This window comes from Perca flavescens, chromosome 22 (assembly GCF_004354835.1).
Source record: "Perca flavescens isolate YP-PL-M2 chromosome 22, PFLA_1.0, whole genome shotgun sequence".
Lineage (NCBI taxonomy): Eukaryota > Metazoa > Chordata > Actinopteri > Perciformes > Percidae > Perca > Perca flavescens.
This window is the reverse complement of record NC_041352.1, coordinates 17,360,296-17,374,791: the sequence shown is the minus strand read 5'-3', so window position 1 is coordinate 17,374,791 and position 14,496 is coordinate 17,360,296. Positions and strand designations below refer to the sequence as shown.

At 39.5% G+C, this 14,496-nt stretch overlaps 1 protein-coding gene across 1 annotated transcript in view; it reads right to left on the bottom strand.

Moving 5' to 3' along the window:
- The window catches only part of ube3c (ubiquitin protein ligase E3C), a 31,828-nt gene that overhangs the window by 3,281 nt on the left and 14,051 nt on the right, over nt 1-14,496 (bottom strand). The window contains exons 15-22 of the mRNA XM_028569435.1: nt 13,293-13,397; nt 12,525-12,612; nt 10,568-10,665; nt 8,463-8,595; nt 6,292-6,539; nt 3,346-3,558; nt 837-1,025; nt 673-739 (exon numbers count right to left, since the gene is read on the bottom strand). Coding sequence (XP_028425236.1) covers nt 673-739; nt 837-1,025; nt 3,346-3,558; nt 6,292-6,539; nt 8,463-8,595; nt 10,568-10,665; nt 12,525-12,612; nt 13,293-13,397 — 1,141 coding nt within the window. The remainder of the gene's footprint in view (nt 1-672; nt 740-836; nt 1,026-3,345; nt 3,559-6,291; nt 6,540-8,462; nt 8,596-10,567; nt 10,666-12,524; nt 12,613-13,292; nt 13,398-14,496) is intronic.

The following is a 14,496-nucleotide window of genomic DNA, read 5'->3' as shown; positions in this document are numbered from 1 at the left end:
GTTAGTCTGTCTATTGTGTTTAATCTACTATTGTGCTTTGTTATATTAGCAACGTTACCGTAAATGATGACGCTGCAGCAGAAATGGCCATCATTCATTAACGTTATGCTACCGTAGTTCCCCGGGGATTTGTGCCCTTATTTTTCTAATCTGTAAACAACATTTGCTAAGGTCCTAAGGAGTATGACTGTTGATGGTAATTGTTGATTTTGTTTAGATGTGCAAAATTGTAATTCGGACCGTTGAGCCAATGCTATGCTAGCAGCAGCTGTCACTTGTTGCCATAGCAACTCCAAACATCCTGGGCTGTAGCTGACTTAAGCTAGAGAAATTGAACACTGTTTTTTTGTTAATGATTAATGCTTTGTTTTTTTATTGATTGGGATAAATGTTCTAGGACAGTAATGTTCTATGTTTCTATAATAATAAAGAGGCATGGTTTACTACAGAGGCTGTGTACTCGCATATCTGGGTCACATAACATATATAACATATAGCATGTCTCCTGGGATTCATTCAAAACTTTAATTTGTCTGAAAAAGTCATAAACAAATAAATATATTTTTAAATTTGACTGAAAGAGACAATTATATTGTTAATCATTATTAATAGTCTATAGGCACCACAGGAAGTTGATACGCCAGCAAAAATATTCTTAACATCAGCTCCTACCTGAGTAGTTTGTGAAATTTTTAAGGTCATCCAGACAAATTGGCACATGAGCCCCAGATATCAGCACCTATTAAACAATTGTGAAAAAAACATACATTTTAAGTTTCTGTAAATTATAAATATGTTAGGTCGATAGACAGTTGTGCTCATCGTGTGCAGTGTACCTGGATCTCCTGCTGGTCAAACATGCGCAGCCACTCCAGGTTGACCACATTGGCCAGGCCCTGTCTGAAGGCCAGGCAGTGAGGCCGGATCTGCTTGTTCAGTCTGTAGTCAGCCACCAAATGGATGTAGGCTATCCGGTTTGCTGTGGTCACAGGAATGTCTTTGCCTCCCAGCTTCAGCTCAACCACCTGAAGGTCAAAAAGGCACCACGCATTTACAGTTTCCTCACAGTTTTAGTTCCAGTATTTCACTTCTTTTGTACATCTTACTTGTATTGTCCTTGTATATGACATATTCTGATAGTAGCTGAATAATACTACTGTTAATACCGCATACTTCATTATGCAGATCATATTATGCATATCATTGAGCTTGCCAGATGACCAACAAACAAAGAAAGTGCTTTAATTGTGCCAGGTGGATTTAATTTAATCACAGAAAGGTAATTAAAATGTTTTCCAACAGCACTCTGATTAAAGGTATGGCTCAATGTGAGTGTGGTTAAGTGCATTTCAGTGTTTCTAAATATAGCACATCCAATGAACATCTGGTCCAATACAATTTGGCCTCAAGTTCTCTTTTCATTAGCTATAGAGCAGTTAGCACTTGATAGGATGTGCTCATCTCTGTTCATAAAGCACGGTGCATGACGACATCATAGCAGCCACAGGGGGACAAAATAATGTGAATGTTCATCTTTTTCCAATGCAGTTTTTCTGCATTATATATGATATTGTCTTTTAATAACTTAATGACTTACTTCTACAACTGTGAGTTAGTAAATGTAGGAACAAATTCACTTTTCATGTTTTTATTTTTACATTGACCCCCTCCTATAAATCCCAATACAGATGTAGAGATCCGTCATCTCAATTTCTATTTTATTTTAGTTTTCAAAGCAGCATGAAGCAGCTTATAGGGGTGAAAAAAAAAATAGTTACTGCCTGACTTGAGCAGAAAAATGGCAACATTATACAATGGGGAAAGGTGCAAGTTTCTAAGAACTGAAGGGTGTTCATACATGGGATAAAACTTCATCCAGGCCTGATGAAGAAGACCCAGTAGGACAAAACGTTGCCTATTTTCAGTCCAATAAGTCTTGGGAATTTGAATCCAGTATGAAGATACTCAATACTACAACAACCTTTCTGCAAGGCGAAACATTTAATGCCAAACAGGAACACTGCATCTGCACTTCAGGGATTGTTCGCCGGAAATTCTGCCGGATGTCTTTTTTTTTTTTTTTTTTTTTTCTTCTCTTTTTAGGCCGGATGTCCCTCACCTTCTGCTTTCCTTGTGTTGGCATTCTAAACTCCAGTCAATTTATGAGGACTATGGTTAACTGCTCCTCAGATCTCTGCAGGGTAAATCCAGACAGCTAGCTACACTATCTGTTGAATCAGAGTTTTCTCTTGCACAACTAAAAACAACTTCTCAACGAACACATTCCACCAAAACAAGTTCCTTCCCAAGGCTATTTTGCAGTGGCACCGTCATTGTGTCCGGGGCTTAGCACTGCCCAAGACGATTGTGATTGAATGCTGTGTGGATTAGCCAGACCTGGCAATGCGAGGCTACACATAGACTGTCACAAAAATTGACTGAGAGAAACTTAACCTGATATTTGTTTAACAATAGTACAAACTGCAGTCACAATTTACAATAGACGTGAATCAGCTTCTCTCTGACGCAGTCTTAACAAAAACTGATTGATAAGCTTCACAAAGGTATTTAGTGCAGGGAGATTGCATTATAAAGTAAGGTGTCCCTTTTATTCTGTCCATCCCCTGAATGCTGCATACAGCATGTGGTCCTCTGACAGGTAATCATTTTCTGCCTTTTTTCTCCCCCACAGTGGATTCTGATTATGTGCTAATGTAAGAGAATTACTGTCCTTATCTTGCTTGCATTGGCTATCTCACGAGGGCAAATGCAGGGCAGACTGCTCCCGGGTGTGTGCCTAATCTTTCACAAATTGTTTTCCCTATCGTGTTTGCAATGCCCTATTTGCAACCAGGAGGGCTACATTGTAACTCGACCATTTCAGGGGTTGTTTGAGAAGAGCTAATAAGACGCGTTAAGGCCCTGAGCAAACAGGGGCTCTGGGTAGAGTGCAGATCTGGGCCCAGGTGACTCAAAGTGCTGGTGGCGGCTCGTCTCCGCAGCCTTGAGCTTTGGAGGGGACGTGCTTAAGAGCAGCTAGTTGCTTCTGTCAGGCGTGTTCAAAGATAATTTCTGGGGGGAAAGGCAGGTGGAATGGTCAACAGAGCTGCTGTGTTCCCTACACTGCAGCAGAGCTTAGGGCGACAGTGGCAACGTGCTTTATCTCTCTCAGAGCTGAAAAGTGGCACATCATGAGGGAAATTAATTATTAACGCAACAAAGAGGAATCAAACAGGAGGAAGGAAAGACGGCTGAATGAGAGGTACTGACTGGTGTAGAAATAGAGATGGAAACAAAAACAACATTTATCCGACTCCATCCCACCCTGTCCCCAACCCCAGTCACCTGAGCCTCTCCCAGATCGTTGTTAACCACAGTGAAGTTGAGGCCCAGCTCCTCCACGTCACCCTCATAGCTCTTAAGGAAGAGGAGATTGCGGTACATCTCCGGGTCCAACGATGCCAGGTGGTGGATGTCTACTTCCGCACTGGTCCCCAAAAGTTTGGACAGGAAGAAACTGGCAAAGGGCAACTCCACCAGCATGTTCTCATACAGCGCCTGTAGAAAAGTGTGGCTGTTAACTGCAGGACAAGGATACACTTCATTCTTGTAAATTCCCCCACAAACATCAGTCAATCAGTACAATTGAGGAAATGCTCTGAGCATGATGATTAGATAACCGAGATAACTAAATGGACCGCAGCCTGCATCAAGTGGCAGGCATAACACTACTAAGTACATATTAAAAAATCAGATTACAACATACATTATACAACATTAAATTTGCCTACTACTCTTATATCAAAAAATCAAGTGATAAGATAATAAATCTGGTCACATCATAGTGACTGAGAGCAAAACACAGAACACAATCTATCTAAAACACACAGGCTTCTCTTTCACCCGCCTCAAACTTTATAAATGCCAATTCTCACCTTGACCTCAAATGCCATTAAGAACCACAGCCGGGCAGGTGACTCATAAAACCCAAAGCTAATGTACTGGAATAGTCCGAAAAAGAACCCGTTGGAGGCATTAAAATATACCGGTCTTTATAAATGATAGCGCTAAAAACCCTGACCGCATCAGCTAAATGGATTATAAATCTAGAGGATTTCCATAATGCATGCATCTTAAACACACATGCACGCATAAATCACAGCTATTTTCTAAACACAGGTTAATTGCACAACTTCAAACATTGTCTATTTTTTATGCAAAATAATCCACTTAGTATTTCTCTCGTGGCCGGCGCTCATTTCAGACCATATGCGCTGCGTGGCCCCTTGAAACCTATCAATAACACTTATGCCGGGAAGAGGCAGCAATAAGTATATGGAAAAAAACCTGTAGCCTTATTTTTTCAATGCCACTTACTTTATTTATGGGTGTTTATTGCCAGAAATTGTGCCACAATGACTTGGGCTGGAAAGAATTAATTATTATGGCCCGGGCCTTTTAATATAAGTGAGTGCAGTGGCAACGCAATTAAAGCAGATCGTGTAACCATCAGGTGGAATAAATGCCAACAACATAGCAGGTGCATTCTGTTAGCTGCCAAATACATTCCTTAATTTACAACATTAAGAATCAATAAAATTATAATGCCTTTCAAACGCATCTCTATTAATAAGGGGGGCCAACCTCACACACCTCTAACGGGAACTATCAGTCGCTGGAGTTCAGGGAGAGGAGACTGGTGGGTAAGTCTAGTGGGTAAGGCGGGAGGATGAAACTTTCATCACCCTCACAGTTTACGGAGTGGAGAGGACACTGCTGATGAGGTTGGAGGTTTTGTAGTAATGAGAGACGAATGAGGCACAAAGAGAACCTCCTGTAGGTCTATTACATAATGAGAAATGTGATTTTGACAAAAACCATGTCAGCAAACACTCCCATCAAGATTAAATTAACTCTTCAGTCTAAAGTCTGGAAGGATCGAACCACAAAACCAAAGAAACCTGTTTTCAGGTTTCACCATTTGTGGCTTAATCTTTCAGCTTGTCAGATGGGTGGACAAGTGAGGAAGAAGGATGATGGCCAGCCTCTATTCTGATGTTCAATCCCATTTCAGTGAGTACCCTAGACAAGCCACTCCTGCCCGTAATACATCACCTCCACAACAATGGCACGCCTCGGACATTAATTAACAATATTAATCTCCCGTGTCCTTTGAGCCGCAATGTGCACAGTGCACACTGCAGCCGTGGTGATGCAATCCCAATCTATATAAACGGTTGCCTTTTATCCCGGCAATAACGGCACTAAACAAATATCAATACGCCTCTCAAATGGCCACTCAAACGTCCATTTTTATGGAGAAAGAGGAACTTAAGGTAGGGTTAATTGAAAGTCAAATTCAAATTAATTTCCCCTCGCCTAATTGCCTGAACCATTAGCTATTGGGAGTACAATATCGAGGGAGTGGGGGGCGGAGAGCTTCTAGCTGCTGATTGATCATTTCCCACTTGTGAAGAATACAGAGAAGAAGAAGAATAAAAAGAAGAGGAGCAGGAGGAGGAGTTACGATGCTCTGATAAGTGGACCGGACCATCTCGGACCGAGCAAGAGAGAAGCGACCTGGATGTTCCTGACTGTAAAACAGATCAAAATGCTATTACCACATGCTTTGAACGCTTATTTATGTCCCGTCTGTGTGGGCTCACTGATTTAGTGCCAGCCAAATGCAATCACTACACAAACAAGAGGTAGGAATCATCGGCTAATGGAAGCCCTAATTGAGAGGCGACCGCTTGTCATGAGGTAATTCTTCTCCGGGTTGAGATGATAGCCCCCCCCACGAGGAAGGCATCTTGATAAACAATCACTACCACATGCATTAAGGATGATTTAGATACATTAGGCTCTAATAAATAGTGCCATCAGAGGAAGGAAGCGACAGAAAAACAATGCCGTCAACAGATTATGCACAGGGCTAATTAACAAAACTAAAGCTCGCACGAGCGCCAGGTTAAAGTTCTAACCCCAAGAAACAAATGGCGGCAATTTCTCCAAGCATCATCAGTTTCTAGAACAAACACCAAAACAACCCTTAAATTTATACATGCAGCGAGGGCAGCCTTGACACTGACTGCTATTGATCTTAACTGATGTATTGACCACCAAATCAAGGCAGTCTGTGACTAAATCTTAGTATTTCCTTGATACTTTTACCAACAGCTTTAATATCTTTGGACATTCCTCCTTGTTTAAGGAATTTTAAAGTTTTTTAAAAGGACATGGAAATATCTAACATCATCATCATTATTAGATTTTACTCTGGAGGCTCACCTTTCCAAGGATCCTGCCTAGAAAATAGTAATGCCTCGTAAAGGAGTCTCCGATCAGCATCTCTGCAGCAGGGTTGGGGTACAGCAGGCTCTCGTTGGTCGTCTTGAAGAAGCCTTGGTTGGGATTGAAGCCCGACTTGAGGAGCTCATTGAGGAACTCGCGAAAGATGCCGCCACCATCAATGCCGGCCTCATCCAGACCGTGAGCATTCAGCAGATGGACTCTAATCCTTTTCTTCAGGTCCGGTTCTAACATAAAGACACAGATCATGAGGAGGAATTTATTAAGGTACAGAAGAAACAAGAGACAAACAAAACAGGTAATTTTCATCCTTTATTTTACATAATTTTTAAGGATTTTCCACTAGGAGAATCAAGTCGAACAGTCTAATCTGACGGTATCTGCAATTTTGAATAGTTGATGGTAACATTCATAGTTTATAATGGTTCTAATCCCATCCTCAAAGGTTACAGGCTTGGACACAAATGTCAGGTTCATTTTAGGTTTTAACAATAATACAGAATTACTTGACGCCTTAAAGCTACTTATTTAAATGGATTTGTGACATGAAATTAATTAGGAAAAATAGGGAACATCATTTGTTTTATGGAAAACACAAGTAATGTAGGAGGCTTAATCTCCTAGCCTGGTTGACACCAGACCCTTCTCAGTTGTAACTGAGAGTGGGTCTGGGCAAGCTTCATTCACAGCCCATTTCCAAAGGGGTGTCACCAACGGACACCGCTCAAATGCTTCTGGGCACAATTGAATAGTCCTTCAACCAATCAGACCAACGATCCGGGTGATGTAGCAGTGATAGCGGCATCAACAGGTTGCTGCGCTTCGGTGGCCGTCATGTTGAATAAAAACAAAAAGCTGCTCGCCGTTGTTGCGCTATCGTCATCGTGTAAAGCCCACCTCAACGGTTGTGATTGGTGACTTGATTTGGAAAAAATGGAAATGGGTTTGAATGGGCTCTTGGCCAGACGGACTTGCAGAGCAAATCTCAAATTTGCCGGAAGTTTGTCAGGATTTTCCCAGGCTATTAATCTCCTGTAAATCCCTGTGAAATATAACCTCAGGTTTTATCAACAGACTCCTAATTTCTAATACTATTTGCAAGTTACGGCTGTAGCATAGTATAACTAATTATAAAATAATTTAAATCTGGGCAATGAGCCAATGAGATTAATTTCTTGTAAACTTTTCCTTAACATTTAAGCTTAACACACTCCATTTGTAATTTCACTTTTCTTTGGGAGAAAGTCTGTGAAACATATTGTCTATGTACAATATCAACATAATTTGGTGTATCTGCAAATGTCTATTTTATTCTTTGATCCCTCTAATTTTTTACGCTTTTTATGCTATCCAGTTGATTGATTTTATTATACTGTACTTTAATTTTAAACTCCATTGTATTAACTTATCTAGGGAAGGTTCACTTACAAGGCCTCACCTTGTTCTCCATTACATATTCTTTAAAACTTGGGCTAGCTGTATTTGCTGCTAAATATAAATATAACCAACAACCAATGTTTTCAATTAATGACCTGATTATTCATTTAAATAGAGAAAATTGAGGAAAAACACAACAATATTATTCCAATACTATACTGTTTTTTTCAACAAACATTTTGCAAGAAAGCACTTTTTTGACCTGCAGAATATTCAAATCAAATTCTATAAGGTCATCTTTCAGAATAATTAATGTACAGTAATAAATCAAGGCAGCTATAACTTATAGACACATAAATGATATAGATCATGTCTTCAGCCCAGGTCTCCTACTACTCTTTTTAATCAGATTGTCCCCACCGAAGTGCCCTTTCAAATTCAAACACAAAAGAGGTGACTTAAAATAATTGATTCTGCTTTTATGTGGTCCATTATAATAATCGGAACCACAATTATGCTTTACCGAAATTCAATATTCTGCACAAGGAGAGAGCTAACCTTCATCTTTAATGCTAACCGGAAACTTGATCCTCAAAATTATGATATTATAGAGTACAACAAGAACTTCAGTAAGTTTCTTCTCCTCTTGTACTTGTCATCTTGAAAATAAAACATGATATCACAAAGTGTGCTGGCCTAAAGTATTTAACACAATGAAGAATGCACATGTAAAATGGTTATTTTATTTAAACTGTAAGTGATACAAGCCGTACCGTTTTCTGGAGAGAGTTTATCATAGGCATCTTCATAGATGTAGTTGCGTCTGATGGTGACACTGATGCCATCAGGGAATGGCCCGTCCCCCTGCACGTCCCGTTTGTCAGCATAGATTAACCTCTGGAAGATCTACAAGACAGATGTTAGCCCAGTAGCAGGGTCAGTGACAAATCCTTTCAGTTGTAAATGTTTTTAATTCTGAGAATTAATTCTACTATATAACATGTATCCTTTGATCAGCTTTTTTGGCATGTTATGCCTTTTTTTGTACTTTCAAGCAAAAAGAGACAAAAAAGAAGGTGGAAAAGGGTATAAAAAGCAACATACAGGGTTTCTGCAGGTATCAGCAAATCTCATTTCATGCTTTTTCATGCCCTTTTTCATGCCACTTTAAACTAATGTCATGCCCATGTCCAACTGCAGATACTTTAACACACAAATTGTAAGCATTTGACAATGCCAATTTTTTTATATTTGAAAATCCAAATTTAACTGTCAGATGGCTCACAAGACGGTTCAAAGTCATTAAACGCAACACAAAGTGCTTCACAAAATAAGAAACACAACAGAAATACAAAAATTTAAAACAGTGTTCACTGAGCAGCTCGCGTCTCTGCCCCGCGGATCTCAAAACAACATGCGCCAATAATTAAAAGTAATGAACCAATACTGCTTACGGCAGTAGGCAAACTCGCCAAAATCATGTCAACCAGTCCCAAAAGTTAGACTAACTTCAAGTAAGCACCGCCATCTGAACCCAAAGCTGGTACTGAAACAGGGTGTAGCCAGACTTTGGAATACCCTCTGTCCTCCCCACCACACCCACACTGAGGATCCAGGTGAGGAAAATCCACCCATGGGGAGCCATTAGTGCATATGTCTTAGTTCCTTTCCTTTTTGCTCCAACTCTGTCTCAACAGCAGAAGTTGCGTTGCTGGTCACGGCAAAAAAATTCGAAACAGTTAACTGCTGCCTGCCTTTAAGCGCCGAATTGTGACTCTCGGACTGCATGTGTGATTTCACCACATTGACGCCCATTGTGCAAAGTTTGAAGTTTTTTTTTTGCACACGCCGCAAAATGCCTCTCCGGGTTTACCGTCGACGGGCTTTAACCAGGTTCTGAATAGTTCATCCTTCAACCACTTCTGCTGAAACTTGCATTTTTCCGTCATTTGATATTTCCTCCGTTCTTTCTCCTCACCGCATTACTAGCATCCGGTGCGACTTCGTGCACCAGCCGTAAAAAACAGCCAATTAAAAGGTTCCGCCTGTCAACCATTACGCTATACTTCCGATCAAAATTAGATGTAGATGTTTATATAATCAAAATAAATCGTGAAAAACAATGTTTTTATTCCATCAACTTTACATAATTTTTAATGCCTTTGAACATCGAAGTTCATGCTTTTTCATGCCAGTTCATGCCTGAATTTTCACAAAATCTATTTAATTACTTTTCATGCTTTTTAATGACCCGCAGAAACCCTGAACATAAGACTATTGATCATATACACTTAACACAAACTACCTCTATCCAAAAGAAAGGCACCACTAACCAATCATAAGTAGAATCAAGGCAGGTGTCTGGGGCAAATTTTAGACAAAAATAAATCACAGGGACCTTATCTGTAAGCTCGACTAGCTGGTAACGATATATAGATGTACCCGCACACCTGACTAGACATCAGTTGGAAGTTTGCCCAACATTCTGTGGATAATACTGGCAGAACTAATCATTGTTACCCCAATGGCTTCCCTAATGTATAAACAGTACACATAATAGTTCATAATATTTCAAAATAAGATGAAATACTTCATAATAAAACTGTATAGCTTTTATCAATTTACTACCCGTGTTTAGTCACACGGCTTTTTATACGATTGGAAAAAATATGCAGCACCATTATGGTCTACGGTCTATGGTTTCATTTCCAAAATAGGATGTCAAATGGATAATTGCATGCATTTTTAGCATATACAAAATGTCGATAATATGCTTATCGACAACAATGTAATTCTTCGGAGAGCTCTGCAATACTCAGTCCTCATACACCAAACAAACATGTTTTTTTGTGGTTGTGTATGGGTAACAGTGCATCACCTTGACTCGCTCTTCGAAGGGAACCACGAAAGGGAGCTCTGTGAGGATGGCCAGATGTCTCTCTTCAGACACAGAAAGCTGTGGCGGCTCTAAACCAACTGCAGAAAGACAGAAAAAATATCAACATGTTAGAGCGTTTCCTGAACAGTCATTCTCTTTCTCCTTTTGTCTACTACCCAAACATTTTACGGGCAAAATGAAAATAAATTTTATTTTATGTTAACTTTTAACAACTATCTGAAGATTTATTATTGCAAAGACCATAATGTATTAAGGACTAAAAATGTAATTTACTTTCACGAGGCAAAACATTTGGTCCTCTTCACTGCACTCCATCAGTGCAGTGCATAGAGATCTTTTTTTTTTTTTTTTTTTTTTACCTCAATTGAAGTTGAATGAAAATCAAACTGATCAAAACTAGCACTCAAAATTGTAGTCCAATATTTTGATTGTGGTAATTACTTTTCCAAACACATTTAGACATTCACATCTTATGATAGTTCTATCATAGATTATTTTATTATCATGTTTATCTTGGCTACTGGGCCTTCATCATTACTAAGTGACATTGACACATATAAAGGTTATTTTGTCTTCCCGGTCAGGGCCAACTAAAAGTCGGCAGGAATTTTCTGACAGGGATTAAAAGCTTTGCTCAGGGAAACTTTATCTGGAGGAAACTTCCCAACATCAGGTGCCCTCTGCGTGTAAAACTCATGTAACAGTATCATTACCTTCCTCACTGCTAAGCTCTGTAAGTAAGACCTAGTCCACCGTTTATAGGCCAGCCATTAAAGACATTTCCATCCATCCTACACCGTTTTAATTAACCCAACTGTGAAGCTGCCGGGCTCTATCCATTAAGCTGATGTTTGTTTTGTATTAAACTCTGGGTTTAGACTGTTTAGCCAACACAAAAAATTGCCACAAAAGCTAAACCGCTCTTGTCCACTGCAGCTCAATTATTCTGCTCAATTAGTCAATCTGATCTGCATTTTCCCATCAGGTTTCCATCTTTGAGGAGAAATATGGCCTCTGAGTGGTCAATAAGTTGCTCATTCATCAGCCATGGGCCTGTCCATTTAAGGAAATGAGAAAAGGCCAGACAAACACATGGACCAGATGTGGCTGAGTTCATCAGGTACTTTCACACTAATTGAATTTATCCCATACAGCCTGTGAGAGGGATTAGGCAGATCATACACACATTGTTATCAGCTTGTTTTCACACCATACTTCACAGAAACCTGGGATGGCTCAAAGTGAGCCAGATGAAGCCCTGCCTGCGTCAGTGTATTTTCCTCTGAGTGCCTAATTGAGTCAATGAGGAGAAAATGTGGTAATATATCTAACAGAGAAGGTTAATGACTTTTCTGAGTTTTATCTCTCCCCCCCTTCCTGTGAAAGAAATCTTTACATTATAAGGCTTTTTTTTAGGGCACTTGTTTAGGGAGAATCATGTTCTAGTCCTACATCGATGGACAGTTCAATTTGCACCCTAACTGCTTTCCTCCATTTACTATAGATTGAAACTAAGGAGATGACTCCTAGCTTATTAGCTTATATGGGAAATAATATCCATAGGATAGGAAAAGCAAACATGGAGAAGGTGACTTCGGACAGCAATTAGGACGATTTCCTGAGCTCTTTTTCAAGCTGAAACAAGCATTACCGTATATCATTCGAAATATTTTATTCACTGCCAATGAAGTAGCTCTGTGTTGTATACACACAGAAAATTGCCCTACATTTTTTTTCTAAAGGTCTCAAAAGGTTTTTAAATGTTTTTCCTGCCATATTTGTTTGCAGACTTAAAAGCAAAACTTTTTCTTTCAAATTGCATTGGGCTACTCAAAGACCCACATTTAACTAACATTACAGTATATATTTTTTTGCTATTGCTTTTTAGATCAAAGTGGGTTTTTAACAACAAAAAACTGTTAACAGATTACACTACCATCAAGTGTTGACTGAAGTGGTCCAATGCGGCCCATCCTTCGCGTTCTCCACACATGTCTCGCAGAAGGGACGTACAACTGGGTGACCTGGAGAGAAAAGAAGCAGGGGATGAAAAAGATTTCTGCCAGTGCCTTTGGTCTAGATTTTAGACATCAAAGCTCTGAATATCCTCCTAGATAAAAAAACAAACAAAAAAACAGCAGCCTTCTTTTAAAACACCCCTAAAACTTATTTTCATAAACTTTTGTTCCGGATTGTTAATTAATATTGTTTGTGGTTATTTAAATGGTTTAATCTATGTGAATCACTTTGTAACTTTGTGCTATATAAAATGCAAATAATTATTACTAATTTATTAAACTGGATAATTAATCAACCAATCATACAAAGTGGTGTGTGGATGTCTGTCCTGCCTCTCTTACCATTTACTTCTCTGCTTAAAAAAATATTTGAATGCGCATAAAAGACCGCCTCCTACCTCTAAACAGAAAACAGCCATCTTCAGAGTTAAAATACACTGTAAAAAGCTTTTACCTGACTTGAATTTCTTCTTATTTTTAGGGAGAAATCAACAGAAAAAGCCATAGTTCTTTGAATAGTCACTAATTTTAACCACTGCGAGCAACTCATATCAGGAAGCTTTGAATACAGCTCCAGAATATCAGGTGTTTTATTCACAGGTTTCAAAATAAGGCTAAAATCTGACATATCACATCCAACAATGAATACATAAAAAACCTAAACAGCTGTGATGACAGTCAAGTACCTTATCTGCGCGGATGTTGACCTCCTCGGAAAGCCAGTGACCTGCTGGACAGAAGGGTCGTCTAATGTCGCGAGCTTTCACCATCTTCACCAAGTTAGTGATGACCTGGGTAGTAGATCACACACAGACAGACAGGCACACCCATACACACATCACATTAACATCTCTAACTCAGGCAATTATATCCCCACAAAATCCACTTCATTATAAGATTAAGAAATGTACAATTTAAGTACTTTTGAGAGCGGAAAACACAACACAGATGATAAAGAGGTTTCTCTGTGTATAGGCTGTTCAACAGGATGAGGTGCCTTCGCTTAGAGAGGAAAAAAAAGCAATTTGAGAATTCAGCCATTAGTACGCCATTTATGGGGAGTATAAAAGAAAAACGATCTGAGCCGTCCCTCAATGTCCAGCCCTGTTAATTACTGGCGAGGTCTGCTGACATAAGCCATCAGAAAGAGAATGCAAAAGACAAGGCAGCACTGGTTCACAGCACTGTAAATACAAGCATGGTTCTTGACTGGCCTGCCGACGGCTCAGGATTACAATATTTCAATTTGAAGTTAAGTTGTGACTTTGTAACATGCACAGAGCCATTTCAGGTGACCATTAATGTAGGCTGACAATCTGTACTCTGAAGTGATCCGTTTGCTTTTGTCTCAACTATTACTTGCATGTGTATGAAAAGTTATTCAAATATGCAGATCTGTGATATAATCAATGAAAATCCATTCTCTACAAAAAATAAATCGTTTTTTTAACAATGTCTACCTGGCACAATTAAAAATGAATATCAACTTTTCCCAGCAAGATTTCGGTCCAGGATTAGGACTGAAAACCGTAATTACCGGGGAAATTTTTAGGTTTCAGCCTCCTTCGACTGGACATAATGGGCTAGTCCTGTCAGACATCCGCTATATAACCTCTAGCATGTCATTGCATGGAGATTCATTAAGGGAGCTGTTATGTCTGCTATAACAGTTACAGCCAGTCCATTTCCATATTATACCCAGGCTAGATTATTTCAATCGAAATGTTCTTTTCTAAAGCACGTCATTTTCATAGAGCGACAATCAATGGCGGCCAATCGCTGCGAGGCAACCAGTGTCCGCAATAATGGCAAGTGCAAAATGCTGTAAAAGGCGCATGGCGATGGGTTTGGAGCAGGCCTACCCCTTGACTCTGGGAATGAATAAGCATT